This window comes from Nilaparvata lugens, chromosome 9, assembly GCF_014356525.2.
Source record: "Nilaparvata lugens isolate BPH chromosome 9, ASM1435652v1, whole genome shotgun sequence".
Classification (NCBI taxonomy): domain Eukaryota; kingdom Metazoa; phylum Arthropoda; class Insecta; order Hemiptera; family Delphacidae; genus Nilaparvata; species Nilaparvata lugens.
Window position 1 is genome coordinate 24,052,407 of NC_052512.1, and position 22,606 is coordinate 24,075,012.

General features: G+C 34.2%; 1 protein-coding gene across 9 annotated transcripts in view; it reads left to right on the forward strand.

Moving 5' to 3' along the window:
- The first annotated feature begins 407 nt into the window (after positions 1–407).
- LOC111054303 (tropomyosin) overlaps positions 408–22,606 on the forward strand; it is a 134,217-nt gene continuing 112,018 nt past the window's right edge. For 6 of the 9 annotated variants that reach the window (XM_022341299.2, XM_039435659.1, XM_022341300.2 and 3 more), the window contains exons 1-2: positions 455–599; positions 22,038–22,305. In XM_022341299.2, coding sequence (XP_022196991.1) covers positions 22,066–22,305 — 240 coding nt within the window. In that variant the 5' untranslated portion in view covers positions 455–599; positions 22,038–22,065. Of the gene's footprint in view, positions 600–22,037; positions 22,306–22,606 lie in introns of all 9 variants that reach the window. The other 3 variants (XM_039435660.1, XM_022341297.2, XM_039435657.1) reach the window with 2 other exon arrangements.

Below are 22,606 nucleotides of genomic sequence, written 5' to 3' on the forward strand. Positions count from 1 at the left end.
TGAGCTGATTTATTACACAGCTGAACATAATTCTGTCTCTCTCCCACAGAGGCACATGCATTTTCTGTTATCGACAGACGACGAAATTATCATGTTTCTTCAAGGATGAATAATTATTATCCTTTTCATGTCCTTCAGCAAGTTTTCCCAGGGATGAGACCTAGTGCAATCGAATTTTTATATCATAAACCTACTATGTTCGAAATTTCGTGAAAATCGTTAGAGCCGTTTTCGAGATCCGTTGGACATAAATAAATAACCATATAACCATAATTATAAATAACCAAATATTTACAGAAATTGATCGCTTAATATATTAGTATTTACTACTGTATTCCATTACATCTTTTTTCGTTCAACTTCACACTTCATGCTGTATTTAAAGCATAAGAACTCGCCGTGCTGTCGCCAGCTGAGTGCTCAGCCTCTTATGACGTCACACGTTACCAGCTTTGGAAATGGTAAAGTGATAGTGCGGTCTTCCAATTCTTTCAGTCTGTGTTACGCGCTCGTTGTAACTAAATCGCTCTCCCGAGAACGCGAAATTTTACATCTTACGGGCTCAAAAAACTTGTGTGTGTGATCTCTCTTGTTTTAAGGTACGTACAACCTGATTTTTACATTCTTTCGCTTGTTTTTAGATAATGTTTTCGTTTTGCTCATTTTGTTAGGTATTTCTCCAATTTTCTGAAATCAGTTATTCAATTCATAATATCAGTACGAACCATATGCACTGTCTTCGTTCACCACTAATCAAATCAGATTAGATTCATTTATTTTCTATTAGCAGGTGCTAAGTCATGCTCTGCAAGGGTCTATTTTAAAACTTGACAAACTGAAAACTTGACGTGATTAAATAATGAAGAATTGAAAAAAGGCCTATAACTATCCTCGGTTGATAAAAAATTTATATATAGAATTTCTAGTTAATCAGTTCAGTAGTGCAGACGTGATGATACGTCAAATATAATTTTCCTATCCCATACGTGTATAAACCACCTCTTTCCTTTATTATAGTATAGATTATGTTACATATTAATCTGTATTATACATAATAAACTATAATATATTAATCTATAGTATACATTGTGTATTAGTACAGCTCACTTCCAACTTATAGTATAACTTTCAAATTTCATCAATACTACCCATTCAAATATTTTTTTAAGTTTAGTTGAAAGATATTCTCACTATATAGTGTCGTTAGATTTTTCACAATTTATCTTGCTTAATTTCATGTATTTTCAAAGTTTCAGTCCTATTTTATCAATCACTTGTTTCTCCATTCATAACTGTAATCATTGATTATAAATACACAAGCTTTTCCCATTGAAGCAATGCTAATCCTTGACAGTAAATCTCACGTTGGTATAGTCTGATTTTACAGAATATTGAGGTATTTATTCAGTTTGAAACCCACTTTTTTCAGTCCTATATTTGATGAATTACCACTATACTCTTTCCTTGTATGAGTGATTTATTATCTATACTATAGATTCAATTCAAACGTATTCAATCCATATTACTCCTACTGCAGTATTTCACCTTATTTGGATTGTACAGTCTTCACTATTCCCTTTTTTCAGTCCTATATTTGATGAATTACCACTATACTCTTCCCTTGTATGAGTAATTTATTATCTATACTATAGATTCAATTCAAACTTATTCAATCCATATTACTCCTACTGCAGTATTTCACCTTATTTGGATTGTACAGTCTCCAGTATTCCCTTTCAAACTGATTTTTTTCTTGACACTGCTAAATGACTTAAGATACTCCACGCATCTTCCATTCACGCAGTCTATGCAGTTTCCTTCTTCAAGGAATATATAAGGGAAAGAACTGGTTTATACCCTTACGGGATAGGAAAATAATTATAAATAAAATATCAATCTTAGTACCCTTTTAAATTATTTTATCACAACATGTCTCGGACATTATTGGCATTTTCAAAAAATATTAATATTCTATTTATATTAAAAGAAGCACTAAAGAAAAAATAGAATAATTATGTTTGACGCATCCTCTACTATACTGATTAACTTGAAATTTTTTTGCAGATTCTTAATTAACCGAGGATGGTTATAGGCCTATTTTCAATTCTTCAAGATTTCATTACGTCAAGTTTTCAGTTTGCCAGGTTTTGAAATAGACCCCTGTGGAGCAAGGGTTTCCTGCTAGATATAAATAATTATACCACATAGCTACCAATTCTTTATGTAGTGGAACTCACTTATTTATCAAGTTTTTCACATGGAATTCAAATTTTGAAGAAGTAGGTGTAGCTGTTCTATGGTAGTTATCTATAGTGAGAGTCACTTTGAACTGTCAGAATTACTTGTGGTTAACATCAATGATTCTCATACAATCTATGCTGATAGTTTGAAGTGAATCTAGGTGATCAGGGGAACCTACTGTTTTAAAGGGTATCGCAATCGTGAAAGATACTAGTATTTCGTTTATTGACAGTATGATGTCCTGAATCATCAATTTTTCAGGTATTTTTTGAACGATTGATTACATCAATAAATTAAGAACCAGAATTATGTTATTATCATTTTTCGACAATAATTACAGTAGTGAACCCCTGGGTTAGAGAGCTCGCGCATGAACTGTTGTATTGTAATCTTTGAAACTCGCAACTTTAAATTATACAGAGTTGGTGAAAATGAATAAAAGAATCTATCTATCTTAAAAGAATAATTTGACAGTAGGTTACATAGTGATAGCTTCCAAGAAGCATCAGCTGATGTTATGAATGAATGAATGAATGGAAATACTTTTGTAATTGCATGCAATGAATTCTTCAGCTGACAAATGATAAATCACAAAATATTCCTTAGGCAATTTTAATGTTATTTTTGTATTCCGAAAAGGAACAAGGGAGTAGCCTAAGTCAATTTTGTTGTCCAACGAACTTGACCTGTGATAACGATTCGAAGAATACGTGTTCAAGATTTGAATCTTATTGATCAATTCTTTCTAAAGTTATTGTAGAACATACAAACAGACGGACAACGACTTTGGCCTTTAGTAAATCAAAAGTGAGAACTCGCTGTCGCTCGTTCAATTAGAAAGTGAAACACTGACTATGACGCATAAGAAACTTTGAGGATGTTTCAAATCCGAGGGTGATTTCTGAGGGTTCAAAATTTGTTTCAACCCTAAAAATTCCGATTCTAATTTATTATTTTCAAACTAAGATTCTTAGCTTTGTATGTTTGCGCAATGTTCAAATGTCATCTAAAATGGAATGCTCACATTAATACTAATATCGGGGACCGAGCTTCGCTCTCGAGTACAAAAGCATGAAAAATTTATTACGAAAGAAAAAACTATAATGTTTCAATGTTTGAAATGTTTTATCTAATCACAGTAAATTGAGATTGATTCCCAGAGGAATGCGAAAATTTTCCTCACAAAGGCCCAGTTGCACAAAAGCCGGTTAAATTTGAATCCTGATTAACTTCACGTGAACCAAATCAGAGAAGACCATTTCAAAAAGATGGATCTACTGGAATTAATCAAGATTGAAAATAACCCAGTTTTTTTGCAACCGGCACTAAGTACCTGATTGAATGATTACAAAAGTTAAACAGCTGAGTCATAACTCACAGACGACGAGATAATAAATTATCAGCTGTTTTTCCAAGGATGAATAATAATTATCCTTTTGATGTCCTTCAGCAAGTTTTCCCAGGGATGAGAACAAGTGCAATCGAATCTTTATATTATAAACCTACTATGTTCTGAATTTCGTGAGTCGCTATAGCCGTTTTCGAGATCCGGTGAAATACAAACATATAAACATTTAAACATCTAAACATCTAAACATCTAAACATCTAAACATCTAAACATCTAAACATCTAAACATCTAAAAATATAAACAGAAGTTGCTCGCTTAATAATATTGGATGTACAGAAGATTAAGACATGTCATATACTAGTGACTCCTTGTTATACTAGTGACTCCCTGGGTTGGAGAACTCGCTCAAGAACTGCTGTATTGTAATCTTTGAAACCCGCAACTTTTAATTATAGAGAGTTGGTGAAACTCATGGAAACAGCTGATTATTTCTCTCACAAGAATAATTTGACAGTCGGTTCCATTGGGGTGGGGGGATCCTATTTGAAATGAAATATTACTCTGTCGCTTCAACAACTTTGACACTTTCAATGTTATTTTTACATCCTGAAACAGGACGAAGGAGTAAGTCAATTTTGTTGTCCAACGAACTTGACCTGTAAAAAGGTTCGAAGAATACTTGTTCAAAATTTGAAGCTGACTGATCAATTCTTTCTAAAGTTATTGTAGAACATACAAACAGACGGACAACGACTTTGATCTTCAGTAAGTCAAAAGCGAGAACTCGCTGACGCTCTTTCAATAATAATAATTTATGAATCTTTCTCTCGGTAGCAATGATTCAACGAAAGTATGTTCAACAGTAGTTAGTTGTTTTCTGTTGAAGAATGCCGGAATGCATTGCTTGGATGGGAGTGTTCCAAAATACCAGCATTAGTTTAATGGAAATCATTCATGTTACTCATAAGACATGCTGACAGATTCAAGTGAATCTCACTAAGCTATACTACAGACATTGTGTTAATGTAAAGCATACAAACTTGCCCATCAAGTTTTTGATCAGGTCACTCCCGTGTTATCGGATGGGCTCGTTAAACTGTCGGTCCTGGCTGACCTGGTATGACAGTGGTAAGGCCCATTGAAAGTTTTAATTATATATTTAGGTGAGGTGGAATCTTCCCGCAAGGGAATCCCCACCAACAAAGCCATACGATTTTTTTTTAACTAGCTTGTGAGTCTGAATTTGAAGTCTGAATAAATCTGACTATTGAAGACGTATTCTCAGCAGTGAACTCTATACTGTTATATAGAGTTCACTGATTCTCAGAAGCTCGTGGTTAAGTAGTAGAGTGGACAATATTGTCCAAACTTCGCCACGTCAACATAAATAAAAAAGTCATTCTAAGCTAATGATACACTCTACACCACTAATAGTTAACAAAACGTTAACTCATACCTATAAAATTTTTAGATAAAGGTGTCTGAACTTCATTATTTAAAACTTAAAACTCTATCTTATCATTGAGCTTCACATTTGTATTCCATTTACTGTAATGTTTATTCTCTCTCTCTCACACACTCACTTTTTCTCTCTTTATTTTCCCTCTCATCCTCTTTCTCTCTCTCTCTCTCTCTCTCTCTCTGTCTATTTATCTATCCATCTCACATTCTCTCTGTTCAAAATGCTTTCCCTAGAATATCAGTTAATTCTCTGATTACATATTACTTACTCAATTACAAAACAGTGTGTTCTGACATAAATTCAGTGGTTTCAATAAGTTAGGATGAGGGAAAAACTATAATATTCTTGTAACTTTTCCGATTTGATACCCCGTATTTTACACTATTTCAGTCCCAGTGAGTGTACAACATTGTACTGTTTGCCGTTTTCCTATTTGATGTTGATGTTGATGTTGAGTAATAGGAGAATTGGAGGCAACATCCTAACACAGAAAGTCAAGTCTGGGTCTGTATTTCTTCCTTATAAGGCCGCGCTACAAATCCACAGCCAGTTGCTTACTTTTCATGGCAACTAATATTATTATCATCACATTCTGAGGAAGGCCAATCATACTCCGCTCTCTCACACACTCTCTCATTCCCACTCTCTCTCTTTCTCTCTGCCTCTCTCTTCCAAGCTGTTCAAACCTCCGCCAATACTGACTATATTTTATCATAGTAGTTTCCAATTATTGCATTTTATCGTGTATTGTTCAATATTCTCGAATTCATGCTCACTTGTTTTTCTATTTTACTAAAAATATGCTTTGTTTTAAGCTATTTATCTGCGTATACGACTGTATATATTGTAATCTGAAACAATGAATTAATTCGATCAATCAAGCTATCTATCTGTCTCACTCTTTCACTCTCTCTCTCTCTCTCTCTCTCTCTCTCTCTCTCTCTCTCTATATATATATATATATATATATATATATATATATATATATATTTCTCTCTCTCTCTCTCTCTCTCTCTCTCTCTCTCTCTCTCTTTGAGGAGTGTGGAAAGGCGGACACTGTTCGGCGCGGAGGTCTTGGCGTGGCTGAGGGAGGGCGATCGGGGCATAGGATGAGGAGGTGTGTGTTTGCGTGTGCGAATGGTGTGTGTTTGCGTGAAATTTTATTGTTTCTTTTTCGAAAAAAACTTTTTTTTTCTAAAACTATCTTCTAACTTTTTTAAATTTTTTTCAGTCTAAAATATATTCTACTAAATTAAATGAAATTGTTTTTTGTTTTTTTTTTTCAATTATAGATTTATATTTTCTTAATCATATATTATTTTGTTTAAGAGATTATTTCCTTAAATGTTGTGATGTAGATGCATTAGAATTGTATAGTAGGGTTAAGTGGGAGAGAGGGCCGGCTGCGCCCTAACTTCGCCCTCCAGGTTAAAATAAAGGCAGCCTATCTATCTCTCTCTATCTATCTATTTATCTCTCTCTCTCCTCCGGTCATATGTTGATGGGAAGGATAGTATATTTCCTATCCTTGTCCAAGAGTCGACAAACACCGCCGATTTATGTAGTGACATTCCAATATTATATTATCGATATTGCATTCAATCTCCATTCAGATTAATACTTTTTTTGATTGGCAAAATCGTCGAATAAGCCATAAGCTATACTATAGTGAGGTCCACGTTATAATGGCAGTGAATAAAGATAGGAGAAAAACGTTGCCAAGTCTCTCCATTTTGCCACTGACTGTACACAACTGTTACTCAATTCATCCCATTAAATTTAATCTAATAATAGTTATCATTTCCTTGATAAAATAATCAATTTAATGTCAAATTGATCGAGAAAATATATTTTTTCATAATTTGATTCAAAAATTTGCTTTCATGACTGAGATCAGATTTTTATTTTTATACAAACCTGAAATGGCGGCTAATTTAAAAAGCTGTGATACGACAATCTGAATTTCAAAACAACAGAAATTGAGTTATTTGGTAGGTATTCTATTTCAATTTCCTTTAAAAATAATAGAAAAAAGAAATCCTATTTAAAAATAAGTAATTTGAATGGATTAATTCTGAAATAACTTTTCAATATTATTTATACCGGTACGAGTAGATCTAACCTATACGGGTAGGCTAACTTAAGCATGGATGAAGTCTAGGATGGTTAGTTATCAACTTTTAAAATGTCATTTCAGGTATTCGTGTTTCTCATAAGGTAATGTTTAAAAATTATTTCATTGTTTCAAAAATACATTTTAAACCAATTATACGACTTGTGTACTCAAGTATTTTGATAGAATGAAGAAAAAAATAGCGGCTGAAAATATGGTTTGTTCAGTTTTGTACAGTCACTGTCAAAAGTAAATATGAAATATTCTGGCAAATGGACAACATTGCAAAGCGAGAGAGAGATTATGGTGCTATCTGTTTTGTTGTATGATAGAAAAGGACAGCAACAGTATTGTCAATCGTACACTGCCATTATAATGTGGACCTCACTATATCATTTATTGTAGATATCGGTGTTCAAGCAAGAATATATTGTAATTTGTAAATTACATGGATAAAGAACTCGAATCTAATCTTATCTTTCTCTCTCACTCCCTCTCACTCTCTCTCTCTCTTTTTTTTATCTCTCGTCTTTGGTAGAGAGTTACTGGGAGGGATACTTTGAATGTTTTTTCCGAAAAATGGACATTGATATGCCATCCTCTAAAGCTCAGTTGCCTTATATCCGCCTCAAAACATTGTTTTCTGTCAAAGAACTGGCGAGAGCAGTTCTCCAATTTCTTCATTTTTTCAAACAAATGGATTGAGCTCTACGAACATACTAATATTATCTATGACCAATCAACGTGCCTAGAAATTGTAAGACAACGAACACATTACTAGGCTAGGAATCAACCAACAACCCTACATAATAATCAAATCAAATCAATTTTTTTTCTCACAATTTACAAATAATACAGTACAGTTATAGTACATTTATATATACCCTTACGTTATGAGAGACTCACATGTAGGCTTAAGCCTGTGTTTGTGAGGGCCTGGCGTAATTCGCTGAATTTAAAATCGATAAACTAAATTATGAAAATTGATATTATATTAAACTAAATTGAGAAAAATACAGATTAAAAAATGATATGAGTAAATGTCGATATTATAGGAAGAAAACAAATAATTGGCTGCAGAAACAGCCAGTTATAATTAATGACTAAAAGTTAGTAAAACTAAAAGGTAGATACACTATAGCAATGCAATTAAATACCAAGTTATAAAGAATTTTCCAAACTTAAAATGAAATATGGTGATGACGATGGACAATCCAATCAAAAACATGTAATACTATAACAGTAAACTACACTGGCTAGAAAAAAAAAAAATAATAAGCACTATGGGACTTGGATTTCGAAGGACCACAGACAAGATCCACATTCCCTACCTATATTCAGAGAGAAGCACGCGTTCAGACTCCTCTTGGTCACTTATAATTAACCACTTCTCAACAAGTCGCTTATACTGGCCTGATCTGTAATTTTGAAAAGTTTTAAGATAGTCTAAGATAGTTTCTAAGTATTATGTGTGACAGGTACTGAATATTAGTTGTTGAATATGTTTTATTTGATCTTGGAGTCTGTATATTGTTTATATGTGATGCTCTGGTGGGGTATCTATGATCTATTGTATTGTTAAAAATTTGGTTATGGTGAGAGTGCATGTAAAGGTAGAGTGCATAATGGTAGAAGGGTTTAGGGGTTGAGGTGAGCACAAAACAAGGAGTAGAAGGAACAGAACACTAATGTGAGTAGGAGCTAATAGCTTTTATTTATGAATACCTGACTGCTATGTCGTAATTTAGTTGTTCAAAAGTGAGAACAAGGAGGTCGCGTAATAATGAGTAATTCTCATAGAACACAACCCTGGTATAACCCATAAGTTGTGATTCAAAATATTGATTTGATTGGTTAGGAAGGCCTTAAAAAGTTGTTGCAATGGAAAATTTATATTTCGGCTATAAGACATGATTCCCTATTTTGCGAGTATTCCTATTCAACCCCTCCCCCCTCAAACTGAAATACAACATTTCCGAGGAATATTGTTCAGAATTAATTGTACTTTCACATGATATGTGATTTTTCATCATTACTTTTTAATAACCGAGTTGTATAGTGAGTGAGTATAGAAGTAGTTAAAAAGTATAGTATAGTTAGTAGAAGTTTCAGTTTTAGTTTTAGAAGTTCTAGTTTTCAAGGAAATGAGGGGCTGTAACTCAAATATTTTGACCCATTGTGTGATACCCACATCATTCTAAAGGTCGTTTCAAAACGAAAAAGATGACATCAATAGAAATGTTCTATGATCATTTTATTCAAAATGGCGGCTGATTGAAGTTTTAGTTTTTAAAGAAATAATTGATAAAGTTCAATCCGCCGCCATTTTGGATAAAATTATCATAGAACATTTTAATTGATGTCATCTTTCTCGTTTTGATAAGGCCTTTGAAATGATGAATCAAACAATGGGTGTTTACATTCAAAATATTTGAGTTTCAACCCCTCATTTCCTAAAAAACAAAAACTTCATTCAGCCGCCATTTTGGATAAAAGTACGGTATCATAGAACATTTTTATCGATAACCGCACATTGATATCCCCAACCTGCATTAGTTTGTTGATGTAAAAGTTGTGAATTATGTTGTATATTAACCAGCTGAAATCATGTGTCGGGGTATGAAGATCTATCTGTATGATAACTTCCAAATAGCCTAATCTGATGTTATCCTATTATATTGCAATTTCTGTATATATTTCTATATTTGGTTATTTATATTTATTTATGTCCAACGGATCTCGAAAACGGCCCTAACGATTTTCACGAGATTTGGAACATAGTAGGTTTATGATATAAAAATTCGATTGCACTAGGTCTCATCCCTGGGAAAACTCGCTGAACTACATAAAAAGGATAATTCATCCTTGGAAAAACAGCTGAGACTTTCGTCGTCTGTGGATGTAAAAAAGTGAATGAGACGCACTCGGTCTGTGGAAAATCAAAATATCTCATCCCCAAAATGCATTAGCTGACATATAGCCAGTTGTAAAATATAAACACGATCATTTTAAAGAATTGTCTTCTGTTTGTCAATAATCATATAGATAACCTCTGCAAGAAGCTGGGAAAGATCATTTACAAGTTTAAAATGCTGTGAACATTGATTGATGAGAAGTTCATGAAGATGGTCTACTATTCCTTAGTTCAGTCTCTGCTTACCTAAGCGATTGTAGGATGGGGGGAACAAACTACGTGCACCTTGACCCCCTCTTAAAAGTGCAAAAACTAATAATGAAGATCATCAAGCAGAGGCCACTCCGTTATCCGTCAGACCAGCTCTACAATGAGTTTTGTGTGATGGACATAAGACAGCTCTACTCCTTGGAAATTATTTGCAGACTACACAAAAACCCGGAAAGCTTCCAACATAGGAACCACAATCATAACACAAGATACAGAAACCTTTTTATTACTAGGAAGGCATTATTATATCAACGACACTTCAACCACCTAGCACCAAAATTCCACAATTTACATCCTGTACACATCAAGATAATAGAAAACTCAAGAAAATTTAAATGCGCCGTTGACTGGAAGACATAATATAGAAAACATAATTTCGAACAATATGTGAGCTCACTTACCTAATGTATTTGCACCCCCACTCTAAATTTGATTGTATTACAACTACACCTGCTCTAGAACATGGGTTTCCCATAGTTGAGTAGGATAATTTCCGAAAAAATGTAATCTATTCATTTATATTTGTAGTATATTTCATATATTGTATTTTTGAATATTATGTACATTTTATTGATTGTTTATTTGTATATTAATGGAAATAGAATCTATTTGTATTTGTAATAAATAAAAATAACGAGCGAAGCTCAGTGCCCCGATATTGAATGAATTAATGGAAAAACTGTTGCAATTGCACGCAATGAATTCTTCAGCTGACTAAAGCACAACAATTTTTTTCTTATGCACTTTCAATGTTGTTTACTATATCCTGGAATAGGGCGAAGGAGTGAGTAAATTTTGTTGACCAACAGCAGACTTGACTTGTAGAAAGGTTTGAAGAATAAGTGTTCAAAATGTGAAGACGATTGATCAATTCTTTCTGAAGTTATTGTAGAGCATACGAACAGATGGACAACGACTTTCGCCTTCAGTAAGTCAAAAATAAGAACTCGCTAACGCTCGGGCAACAATGCTTACCGAACATTCAATACTGACAGTTCAAAGTGAATTTCAGTATTGTTACAGTGCAGTGTGTTAAAGATTGTAGCACAGCCTCCAACGCTGACAGATTTAAATGAATCTGGAGATTGTAGCGCGGTTCTGTTTTTTGACCACAAAAGGACTGTCAAGGTGACTAGAAGTCTAGCGGCAGACACTGGGGCCAGTTGCTGACAACTTCTTACTCACGAGAAGTTAGAACTTGACCCAAATACAAGATGGCGCCGGTTAAGGCTCTTAAATGATCACCAGGTGTGCAGAGCAAGCATTAGTCACTGTAGTCAGATTCTCATCTAATCTGTCAGCATCAGTGCAATATGGAATGTAACATTCCATTTTGTTACATTCTATACTCACTGGTCAGCATTTGTTGAATGAGAATCTTTTATTGAACGAGCGTTTCAATAGAGCGTAAAAGTCGTCCGTTTGTTTGAATGTTCTACAACAACTTTCGAGAGAATTGATAAATCAGCATCAAATTTTGAATACGTATTGTATTCTTCAAACCTTTTTACATGTCAAGTTCGTTGAACAAAAATTTACTCACTCCTTCGTCCTTTTTCAGGATATAAAAATAACATTGAAAGTGCATGAGATAAAAATAATTGTTGTGATTTATCATTTAGTCAGCTAAAGAATTCATTGCATGCAATTACTACAGTTTTTCCATTCATTCATAACATCAGCTGATGCTTTTTGGAAGCTATCACACAGACAGACCTTCATACGCTAACACATGATTTCAGCTGGTTAATATACAACATAATTCACAACTTTTACATCAACAAATCACCTAATGCAGGTTGGGGATATCAATGTGCGGTTTTCGCCATTCATTTTCTCTTGGAACTATGTATTGAAATCATGTATCACATGACCACCTTCTCATTTGAAAAAATGAATTTGAATTCATATGAGTGACAAAGATGTTGAAGTGTCAGAGTAGTTTTTGAAGAGTAATTTTTAATTTCAAATATAGGATCCTCTATGATCCTCTAATTATTCTTGTAAAAGAAATATTTGGCTGTTTCCATAATACGTTTCCACCAACTCTGTATAATTAAACGTTGCGGGTTTCAAAGATTACAATACAACAGTTCTTGAGCGAGTTCTCTAACCCAGGGGGTCACTAGTGTTATCCATAAGGAATAATGATAACAATGTGAGATGAATCTTACCATAGGAAACTTCCAGCGTTGATTGAATGGGATTCATTGATGTTTATTATGAGGATTGGTGACAGTTTGAAGTGGATCTCTCTATATAGGTGAATTTTAATGTATTGTGACCCGGGTCGCTGCACTAATTGTTCGATCATAGTAATATACTGTTATATATGCTATATAACTTTACTGTTATATGTGTTATATACTGTATATGGGATTTCACACATGTTCGTGAGTTGTATGAAGGAGGAACAGAGATGGAAACAAATAGAAGGAGACAGAGTGATGAGAGCTGGGTCTTGCAGAGCCGGAATGGGACAAAAGGGTGGCTGATGATTGACAGCTCATTCTATAGTTCTAGAACCCACAATAACTTGGTTTTAAAGAGTGGAAATCCGTAACAATACTTATTACTTGAATTGGTAGTGAACTTATTATCACTCAAGACAACTTGATAGTGATGACTTATTGAGCGAGCGTACTGAGTTGTTACTGGTAACCAGAGCATAAAGTCGTTGTTTATTTGTGTGTTTGTTTGTTCGACGATTATTTTCGTTTGCTTTTGTCAACTTCAAATTAGATGCTTCGATCAACTTTAAATTTTCAACACACATACTCTTTGAGCCATTATACAGATTAAGTTGGCCAACAAAACGACTCACTCACACCTTCGTCCTTTTTGAGGATAATATAACAGAAAACATTACAAGTAGTGCATAAGAAAAATACGGTTGTGACTCATCATCCAGATAACTGCCAACGATTTGTGAAATCAGCTCTGTCTTCAACTTCGATTCTGACCTATTCACCCAAGTTATTTCCTAATTATTTGGGTGTATACTTATTTACCCAAATATTTCCTTGCATTAACTAGACTATTTTTTTTTTGTTTAGTCACGTAGTGATAACTGATTATGGAGTAAACTATATGGGTGAAAGAGTTACTGTAGAATTAAAATTCAAAAGAGACTGCTGAAATCACGTGTCGACGCATAAAGGACAGTCTGTATGATAATTTAAAATCAGCACATCAGCAGCCAGGGGCCTATTGTATGAGAAAATACAAACTAATAATATTAGTACAATTCCAGCCAACTTGCTATTAGAGTCGAAAATTACTAGAATATTAGCATAGAGAAACAATAGCGTAAGTAGATATCCCATGGTATAGGGAATTTATGTCGCAACTTTTACTGTTATCTCAAGCCGATTACTGTCGATTATTGTCAATTTTTACTGTTTTGTTGGGGTAATAGTGTATGAACGGCACAATTTGAGAGACTACCAGCGTCACACAGCTGCATAGGAAAAACCACGTGAACTATCGGCTTGGGATAACAGTAAAAGTTGCGACATAAACGTCCTATACCATGGGATATCTACTTATGCTATCGTTTCTCTATGATATTAGCTTGTATTTTCTCATGCATCAGGGGCCAGGTGGATGATTAGTCTCTACAAATGTTTTTTCATGCACTCAAAATCGATAAAAATGCGTATCCTGTTATATCCTCAAAAAAGCCGGGAAGTGAGTCTATTCCATTGTCGAACTTGATCTGTGAAATGGTTCGAGGAATATATTGTGTTGAAAATTTGAAGTTATTTGAGAGTAATCGTCGAACAGACAAACCCATAAACGGACAATTACTCGAGTATCTCGTCATAAGTAGGAACTCACTATGCTCGTTCAATAATAACTACAAGTTGCAGATTTCAAAATCAGTACAATAGTTCATGAGTGAGTTCTCCAGCCCTACGGTGTTATTAGTTATCACTTTGTGACTAAACAAATGATCCAGTGCCCCAGTCAAAGGAAGGTTTTAGGGGTAAATATCTGATGGTACACAATTTTTGACACTGCAGCTCTGTTTGGGTAAGTTACGGGATGGACATATCAAAAATAGGACATTGGGAAAAAAAGCTACCACAAGCACGATAATGAAATTTTATAAGACAATGGCAGCTCCACTACTACTCTATGGTAGTGAATCGTGGGTAACATCAAAGCCACTGGAGATTAAAGTGCAGGAAGCTGAGATGAGATTTCTTCGCTGAACTAAGGGCTGTGACAGAAGAGATCACATCAGGAATGAGGATATACGGAAAGAGCTGAATATCTTCTGCCTGAATGAGAGAGTTGCATCTTATTCGTCAGCAATGGAAAGAGCATTTGGAACGAATGTCAGCTGATGGCTTCCTCACAGAATTTTCAAGTATAAACCGGTAGGCAAAAGAGACATAGGCAGGCCACGAAAAAGATGGCAATGATCATTATATTTATTATAAAATAAAAACAGTAGATTGTAGTGATGCTTATTAGATATATTAGATTATATTGATGTTATTAATTTATAGATTTTATTTATTATTATTTTTTTATTCTAATTACAAGCTGAATGTGAGTCGGAACAGGCAATAGCCTAATCCCTGATTGAAAGAAGAAGAAGACAGATCAAAAGTTCTCACCTCACCCAATGTGCTACGGAAATGGAGATGGTTTAAAGGTGCAATTTTTTCAACATTCTCTTGAAGATGCATTATTTGTACTGGGGCCGTACATCTTCCTGTACTGAGAACTGATGCATAACAACATTGTTTCAATGGGAGGCATTGATGCTACATATGGGGAATGCTGGTACTTGGGTGAATATCACTATGAGATAAAAATATTCCATTTATTTTTCATATAAGGAATCAAATCTTATCTAATAAGATTGATGTATTACAAATTCAAATCAAAGATGCATTTCAAAGTTCATTTTCGTAAGAAGTCAGATTTTGCTACGCCTCTCTCAAATTCTATTAGTGGATTGGAGGATGAGATATACACAGTGCTACGAACTCCCTACCAACACTCTAGGGCATTGTTCCTGGGTAAAAAACATATCTAAATATCATATTTAAATTGTTCGGAAGTCTTCAGTTACTCACACAGCGGCCATTTTGCTTTTTTCACTTATTATTGTTCTTCCAACCAAATAATGGTCGAACATACGAAATTGAAACTTTGCACGATCATTTATAACAACTGGACGAAGCTACAAAAAATTACATAATTTTTCAAACTCATAAAACAAAATGGCGGTTATTTAAAATGCTGTTTCTCAAATAACTCAGAAACCGTTGATTTTACAAAAACATCAATAAATTATATCCGTAAATTCAATTGCTTATCGATTGGTACCAGATTTTTTAAGATTGGACCAATATTAACTGAGATATGGCAGCTTTAGTGGTTGATGACCCACCGTTAGAGGGTTATGTAACGTTATTAATTTATTGTTTGAATTGACTTAAAACCGCTAACAATTAACATGAAATGCAAATACAGATTGTTGCATCATTGAGGCGACTCTATCAGCATGCCTTGGTTTGCACTACAACAAACTTTCAGTGGTCACCTCTCACTAAGGCTGCCATATCTCAGTTAATATTAGTCTAATCTTAAAAAATCTGGTACCAATCGATAGGCAATTAAATTCACGGATAAAATTTATTATTGTAAAGTTTTTGTAAAACCAACGGTTTCTGAGTTATTTGAGAAACAACATTTTAAATGGCCGCCATTTTGTTTTATGAATTTGAAAAATTATCGTAATTTTTTTGTAGCTTCGAACAGTTGTTATAAATGATCATGCAAAGTTTCAATATCGTATGTTCAACCATTATTTGGAAAAAAATAAGTGAAAAAAGCAAAATGGCCGCTGTATGAGTAACTAAAGACTTCCAGACAATTTAAATATGATATTTAGATATTTTTTTTACCCAGGAACAATGCCCTTGATTGGTAGGGAGTTCGTAAACATCCTGTATACAGTACTCTCTCGACCAATCACGTAAGAGTACACATAAGGCAACGCCCACAGCGAGCTCTCATTGGCTGATGACTGATGACCACGTCATCTAAAGTCTGCATCTCTACGTCACTCTAAAGACTCCATTTTCTTGACCAATACGATTACTAGAATCACAATACGTAGAGGATCGAATAATGATGACAACCTGAATACAAACATTATTGTAATTAATTTAATTCAATTTAGTAGTATTTTTTTAATTTGGAAAATATTTGTGTGTGTTTTGAATAGTAAATTGAGTGTGTAATTAAAGAATGTTGAAAGTTGTGTCATTCTGATTAAATAAATGACTACAAACATATAATAGCCAATAACCATAGTAGATAACCGAAAATTCATTACCTCAACTTTGATCATAGATAGACAAATATTGGGTAGAAAGACTTTGACTAAATTATTTGATGACTAGGAACAATCTATGTATGAACATGAAATATGTATGAACATGAAATATGTATGAACATATCCATGCCACAAATGATATATCAAAATCTGTAATAGAGCTGAAATCCAATATGAATGTTCATTGTTATTTTGAAAAATAAAATTCATAATGATTGGAATCCATTTCATTCATATAAAACTAGATTTAATGCTAGAAGTGCAAAAAATCACTTGTAGAACTATATTCGAATTGTAGCAAAACTGATCTTCATTATTATCCAATGGGTTCTGTATTATTTCAAACTAGCAGGTAACCCGTGCTACGCAAGGGTCTTTTTAAACTTGACTAACTCAAAACTTGTAATGAAATCTTGATGAATTGGAAATAGACCTATAACCATCCCCGGTTAATACATCAAGAATCTATATGCAAAATTACAAGTTGATCAGTTCAGGTAGTTGAGATGTGATGATGCGTCAATAGTTATTTGTGCAACTAGTGAGCAAAGTGACAGCTTGCTGCACCAAAAGAAACGTTTATGCCCGAGCCGTAGGCGAGGGCAGAATGGCTTCTTGAGTGCAGCAGAGGAACTTTGTGCACTTATTTCACATTACATTTTTCCTACAGTTACCATTGAATATGAAAAGTGAGTAATTATGGATAGAATGATGACTGAAATCCATCAAATGTTTGTGTGTGTGATGCTGTCATTAATAGCAACCTTAATTCATTTAAAAATTAATAATCCAATTGAAGTTGAAAAATTCTCAGCCAAAGTTCTCATTTTTATTCATTCAAGAATCAGAAAAAATACAGATAAAACAAAAAAATCTCATTCAAAATACACGCCAACAGCTGGTTGGGATGACTGCAAAATGGCTGAACCGACAAGCACGCGACCTAGCGGGAAGAATCGTACCTAACTTCGTTTCATCCAGCTAAAAACAGTATTCAGATATTTAGAATTATGATTAACTAGAATTACCGAAAAATACTATAAGTAAACTAAAAAATATTTATAAAATAACATAGACAACAGAAAATATTTTATTGTAGTATATTCTAATGTTATTTTATTAATCTTATTGACATGGATTTCGAACGGTAATTATTTAACCTGAAAATTCGAATTTCAAAATGTGTGTTTGCTACATTTCTCATTGCTTGGAGTTGAAATAATTATTACTGTCAATAGAAAATAAACATTATTTATTATTAAATGATGAGAAGTTATTATTTAATTATGATTTAGATAAACATTATTCTTGTTTTGGATTTCTAGATTGGGATTTTATCATAAATGTAGGGTAGCCATTGAAATGATTATCTAAATCTAACCACAGTCATTGTTACCAACTTAATTTTTGTTTTCGTGCACTAATCCTCCATATAACCCACCAACTATTTTGTGTTGCCATGTTGCAAATCTGGAGTGCAGAAAAATTTTTTTCCCGCACTAGAGCGGAAAAGTGATTCTTTGCGTTCTGTAATCAGTGCAGGAATGGCCACTTTTCAAGGTAACTGTAGGAAAACATAATTTTCCTATCCCGTACGTGTATAAGCCAGTTCTTTCCATTATAATAGTATAGATGATGAAACAGCAGCCAATAAATTAGAGTGATTGAATTTAAACTTCAAACTGTGACATTTCATAGTAAATCACACTATATAACCAAATTATAGTGTATTGTTTCTATTGTTGTGTGAGTAGGCTACAGATGCTAGAACCAGCATCTTCGCTGTTTACCTTGAAACTCAACTTTTATCAGCCCTCGTTTAGGCGAAGCTCTTGCGTCTATTGTGAGAATAACTTTACAGTGTCAGCATTTCTCATTAGTAAGAGGGAATTCTTCCCATGCATCCAATGCTGTCAGATTGAAGTGAACCACACCTAAAAGTAGAGAAGCTCAGGTTGGTTGCTCGAATCTAGATTGTGACCTTCAGCTAGTGTATGCCTACTACATTCTACATATATTATTATATGTATACACTACTAGTATTTCTACTATATACCGCTGACTGATCACATTCTTTCACCTTATCATTCTTTCCAAAAGCATTTCTATTTCGTAGTTCATTTCTATCGGACAAGCTCTCTTGATGGCTTGACGCCACTCTTTCTCTTTCTATTCTCTCTTTCTCTCTATATTCTCTCATTCTCTCAATATTCTCTTTTTCTCTCTATATTCTCTCATTCTCTCTTTATCTCTATATTCTCTCATTCTCTTTATTCTCTCTTTTTCTCTCTATATTCTCTCTTTCTATCTATATTCTCTCTTTCTCTTTATTCTCTTTTTTTCTCTGTATTCACTCATTCTCTCTATATTTATTCTCTCCTTCTCTCTATATTCTCTCATTCTCTCAATATTCTCTTTTTCTCTCTTTATTCTCTCTTTCTCTCCATATTCTCTCATTCTCTCAATTATCTGTCATTCTCTCAATATTCTCTCTTTCTCTCTATATTCTCTCATTCTCTCAATATTATCTTTTTCTCTCTATATTCTCTCTTTCTCTCTATATTCTCTCATTCTCTCAATATTCTCTCTTTCTCTTTATTCTCTCTTTTTCTCTGTATTCACTCATTCTCTCCTTCTCTCTAAATTCTCTCTTTCTCTCTATATTCTCTCATTCTCTCAATATTCTCTTTTTCTCTTTATATTCTCTCTTTTTCTCTATATTCTCTCTCCCTCTCTATATTCTCTCTCCCTCTCTATATTCTCTCTTCCTCTCTATATTCTCTCAATATTCTCTTTTTCTCTCTATATTCTCTCTTTCTCTCTATATTCACTCTTTCTCTCTATATTCTCTCTTTCTCTCTATATTCTCTCTTTTTCTCTGTATTCACTCATTCTCTCAATATTCTCTCTCTATATTCATTCTATCATTCTCTCAATATTCTCTTTTTCTCTCTATATTCTCTCTCTCTCTATATATATTCTCTCATTCTCTCAATATTCACTCACTCTCTCTATATTCTCTCTCTATATTCATTCTCTCCTTCTCTATATTCTCTCTTTCTCTCTATATTCTCTTTCACGAATTCAACTTTTATTCACTTTTCTTCTATGAATTACCGCCAGTATTTTTCTTGTTGATTAGTTTGATTTGTGAAGGTGTGTACAGACTTGAGCGCCACAAAATGTATTCTTGTACGAATACAGATAGAATAAGCTTAGCATCATCTGATGAAAAGCAAAATGCGCGTGTTCGTGACGCTGAAGTGTGTACGCACTAGCATGTGGTTGAAGCTCAACTTCTTCTCCTCCTCCTGCTATTTCTTCTCCATCACTGTCTCCTCTTCACCGCCATTCTCCTTTACCTACTCATAATGCCGTTTGAACAAAAGCCGGTTAAATTTTAATAGTGGTTAATTCCAAGAGAACCAATCAGAGAAGCCGCCTTTCAAAAAAGCCTTCTCTCATTGGAATTCCAGTCTTCCTTGTGGAATTAATCACGGTTAAAATTTAACCGGCTTTTGTGCAACCGGGCCTTATTCATTCTTTCTGATAGCTTTCTGATAAAACACCCGATTTTTAAGACACTTATTAAATTCAATTGTCCATTGAATCCATATATCAAATCTATAGGTTTGTTGGTTCTTCAGATGTGATAAGTGTCCTGGAAACTTGTCTAAATACATATATATTATAGTCTACCACCAAACTCCAACCAAATTAATTCCATTTGTATACAAAAGTAGGCAAATTAACACAGATCGACCGAATTAATGTCACCTAAGACATGAAAGGGATTCATGACTATCCCTCCACTCACATTGGCGTAGCCAGTGATAGTGGTTGGAGGGGGGTGGCTTGAATAGCATCATGCTTGCAATATACTCATGAGGTATTTCTTGGAAAATTATATATTTGGCTATTTGGAACCCCTTTTTGGAGAATTTTTCGAGCATGCAGATTTTAATTTTGAATATAGCAAACTGTAGCCTACAATAATTGCATTGTGTAATTTTGTAAAACGTATACAAATATTATGTTTGATTGACCAAGATCTATGTTTTTAATTTGTTGAAAATTCGTTAAGTCGTCGGTCCCGGCTGCCTAAAAAGCAGTCGTTAGGTCATGTGAGAGGCCCTGAAATTGATCAGTTGCGACCTGAAAACTCTTGACACCAGGCCTTAGCCAGCCAGTGGTCGCTCGATATTATTATTATTAATTTTTCGATGTTGTCCATACACATGTAATTATTGTTAACGACAATGGAAAATATTTCACTTAATTATTATTGAACGAAAATCCTAATTGAATGTTGTAAATCACCCCGAAGACCTCTGCTACTGCAAATATTGACAACAGGGTAAACAGCTATAGATGGAAATTCGATGAGAGCTATTATACAAAAATTATTTGCCAGCCCGGGAATCGAACCCGGTACCTCCTAACCGCCACTTAGAAATGCTTTTCCTTACTCCAATCTGAATAATTTGCCAAACTGGCAAATAATTTTTGGATAGTAACGCTCATCGGATCTAGCTGTTTATACTGTTGTCACTATATGAAGTAGCAGAGGTCTACGGGGTGATTTACAGCATTCAACTAGGATTTTCGTTAAATAATAATTATTCATTAATTAGCATTTGAATTAATGCTATTTTTGTCATACTTACTCAATTGCAGCTGTTTTCCATGCATTAAATCAAGCCGGTAAACAGCTGTTTGCAGAAGTAGGAAACATGTGATTTTCATTACAGCATACTATACTGTAAAGAGATCATATGTTCTCTTTACAGTCGAGTATGTTAGGACTCTACTGAGTCCTAATAACATCTGAGTAATTAATATATTAACTCAAATAATTAAAGAACTCATTGAAGGAGTTTCAAGTTATAAGAACTCATCTGAAATCTTATAATTTAGGCCTTTATATTTTATTTGAGCTCAAAGGGTCTGTCTGCTATAAACTAGGCGCTACAGGCTAGGTCATGTTTATAGAATGCAGTAGCTCGAGCAGCAGCAAGTAATGATTTCTGTTTCTCAGTAATATTATTCTTTCTCAGATAAGTATGACAAAAAATATTGTACGGTAACGTATTTACCGCATTCGTATGATAATTCTGCCCTCAACTACGTTTCGGGCAGAAACAATCATACTTATGCGGTAAATTGTCGTTACCGAACTTGTTACGTAAAATACTATTCTAATTTGTTTCCATCGATATTTCATTTGATTGTAACCCCATATATCCTGGCTGCGTGACGTAATACCAGTATAATATTTCAACTTTGTTACAATTGAGTCTAACTGTTTCGTATCTGTGTGTTACAGTTAACCGAAAACCAACAAACAATCCAAAATGGACGCGATCAAGAAGAAGATGCAAGCGATGAAGCTGGAGAAGGACAACGCGATGGATCGCGCGCTTCTCTGCGAGCAGCAGGCACGCGACGCCAATCTGCGCGCCGAAAAGGCCGAGGAAGAGGCCAGAGCCCTGCAGAAGAAGATCCAGACCATTGAGAACGACCTTGACCAGACACAGGAACAGCTGATGCAGGTCATGCAGAAACTGGAGGAGAAGGATAAGGCGCTGCAGAATGTAAGTGCAACAGCTGATTCGATTTGATTTTGGTTTCTATTGTACTGAGATGGAATAAATTATGAAAATAAGAAAATATTATTAGAGCAGTCAAATATAGGCATAAGAAAGGGGTGTGCTTGCATTTTATATTGTAGTTCTGATTTTTTAGTATATTGTTTGGATGCTTAAGAGAAGTCCAGAACCAAGCGCTATCTACTTTGTCGAATGATAGACAAGGATATCAAGGATTGTTAATCAAATGCTACAATATTATATGGTGAATCTAGACACTATTTATCCTGTTGCATCTAATCTCTAC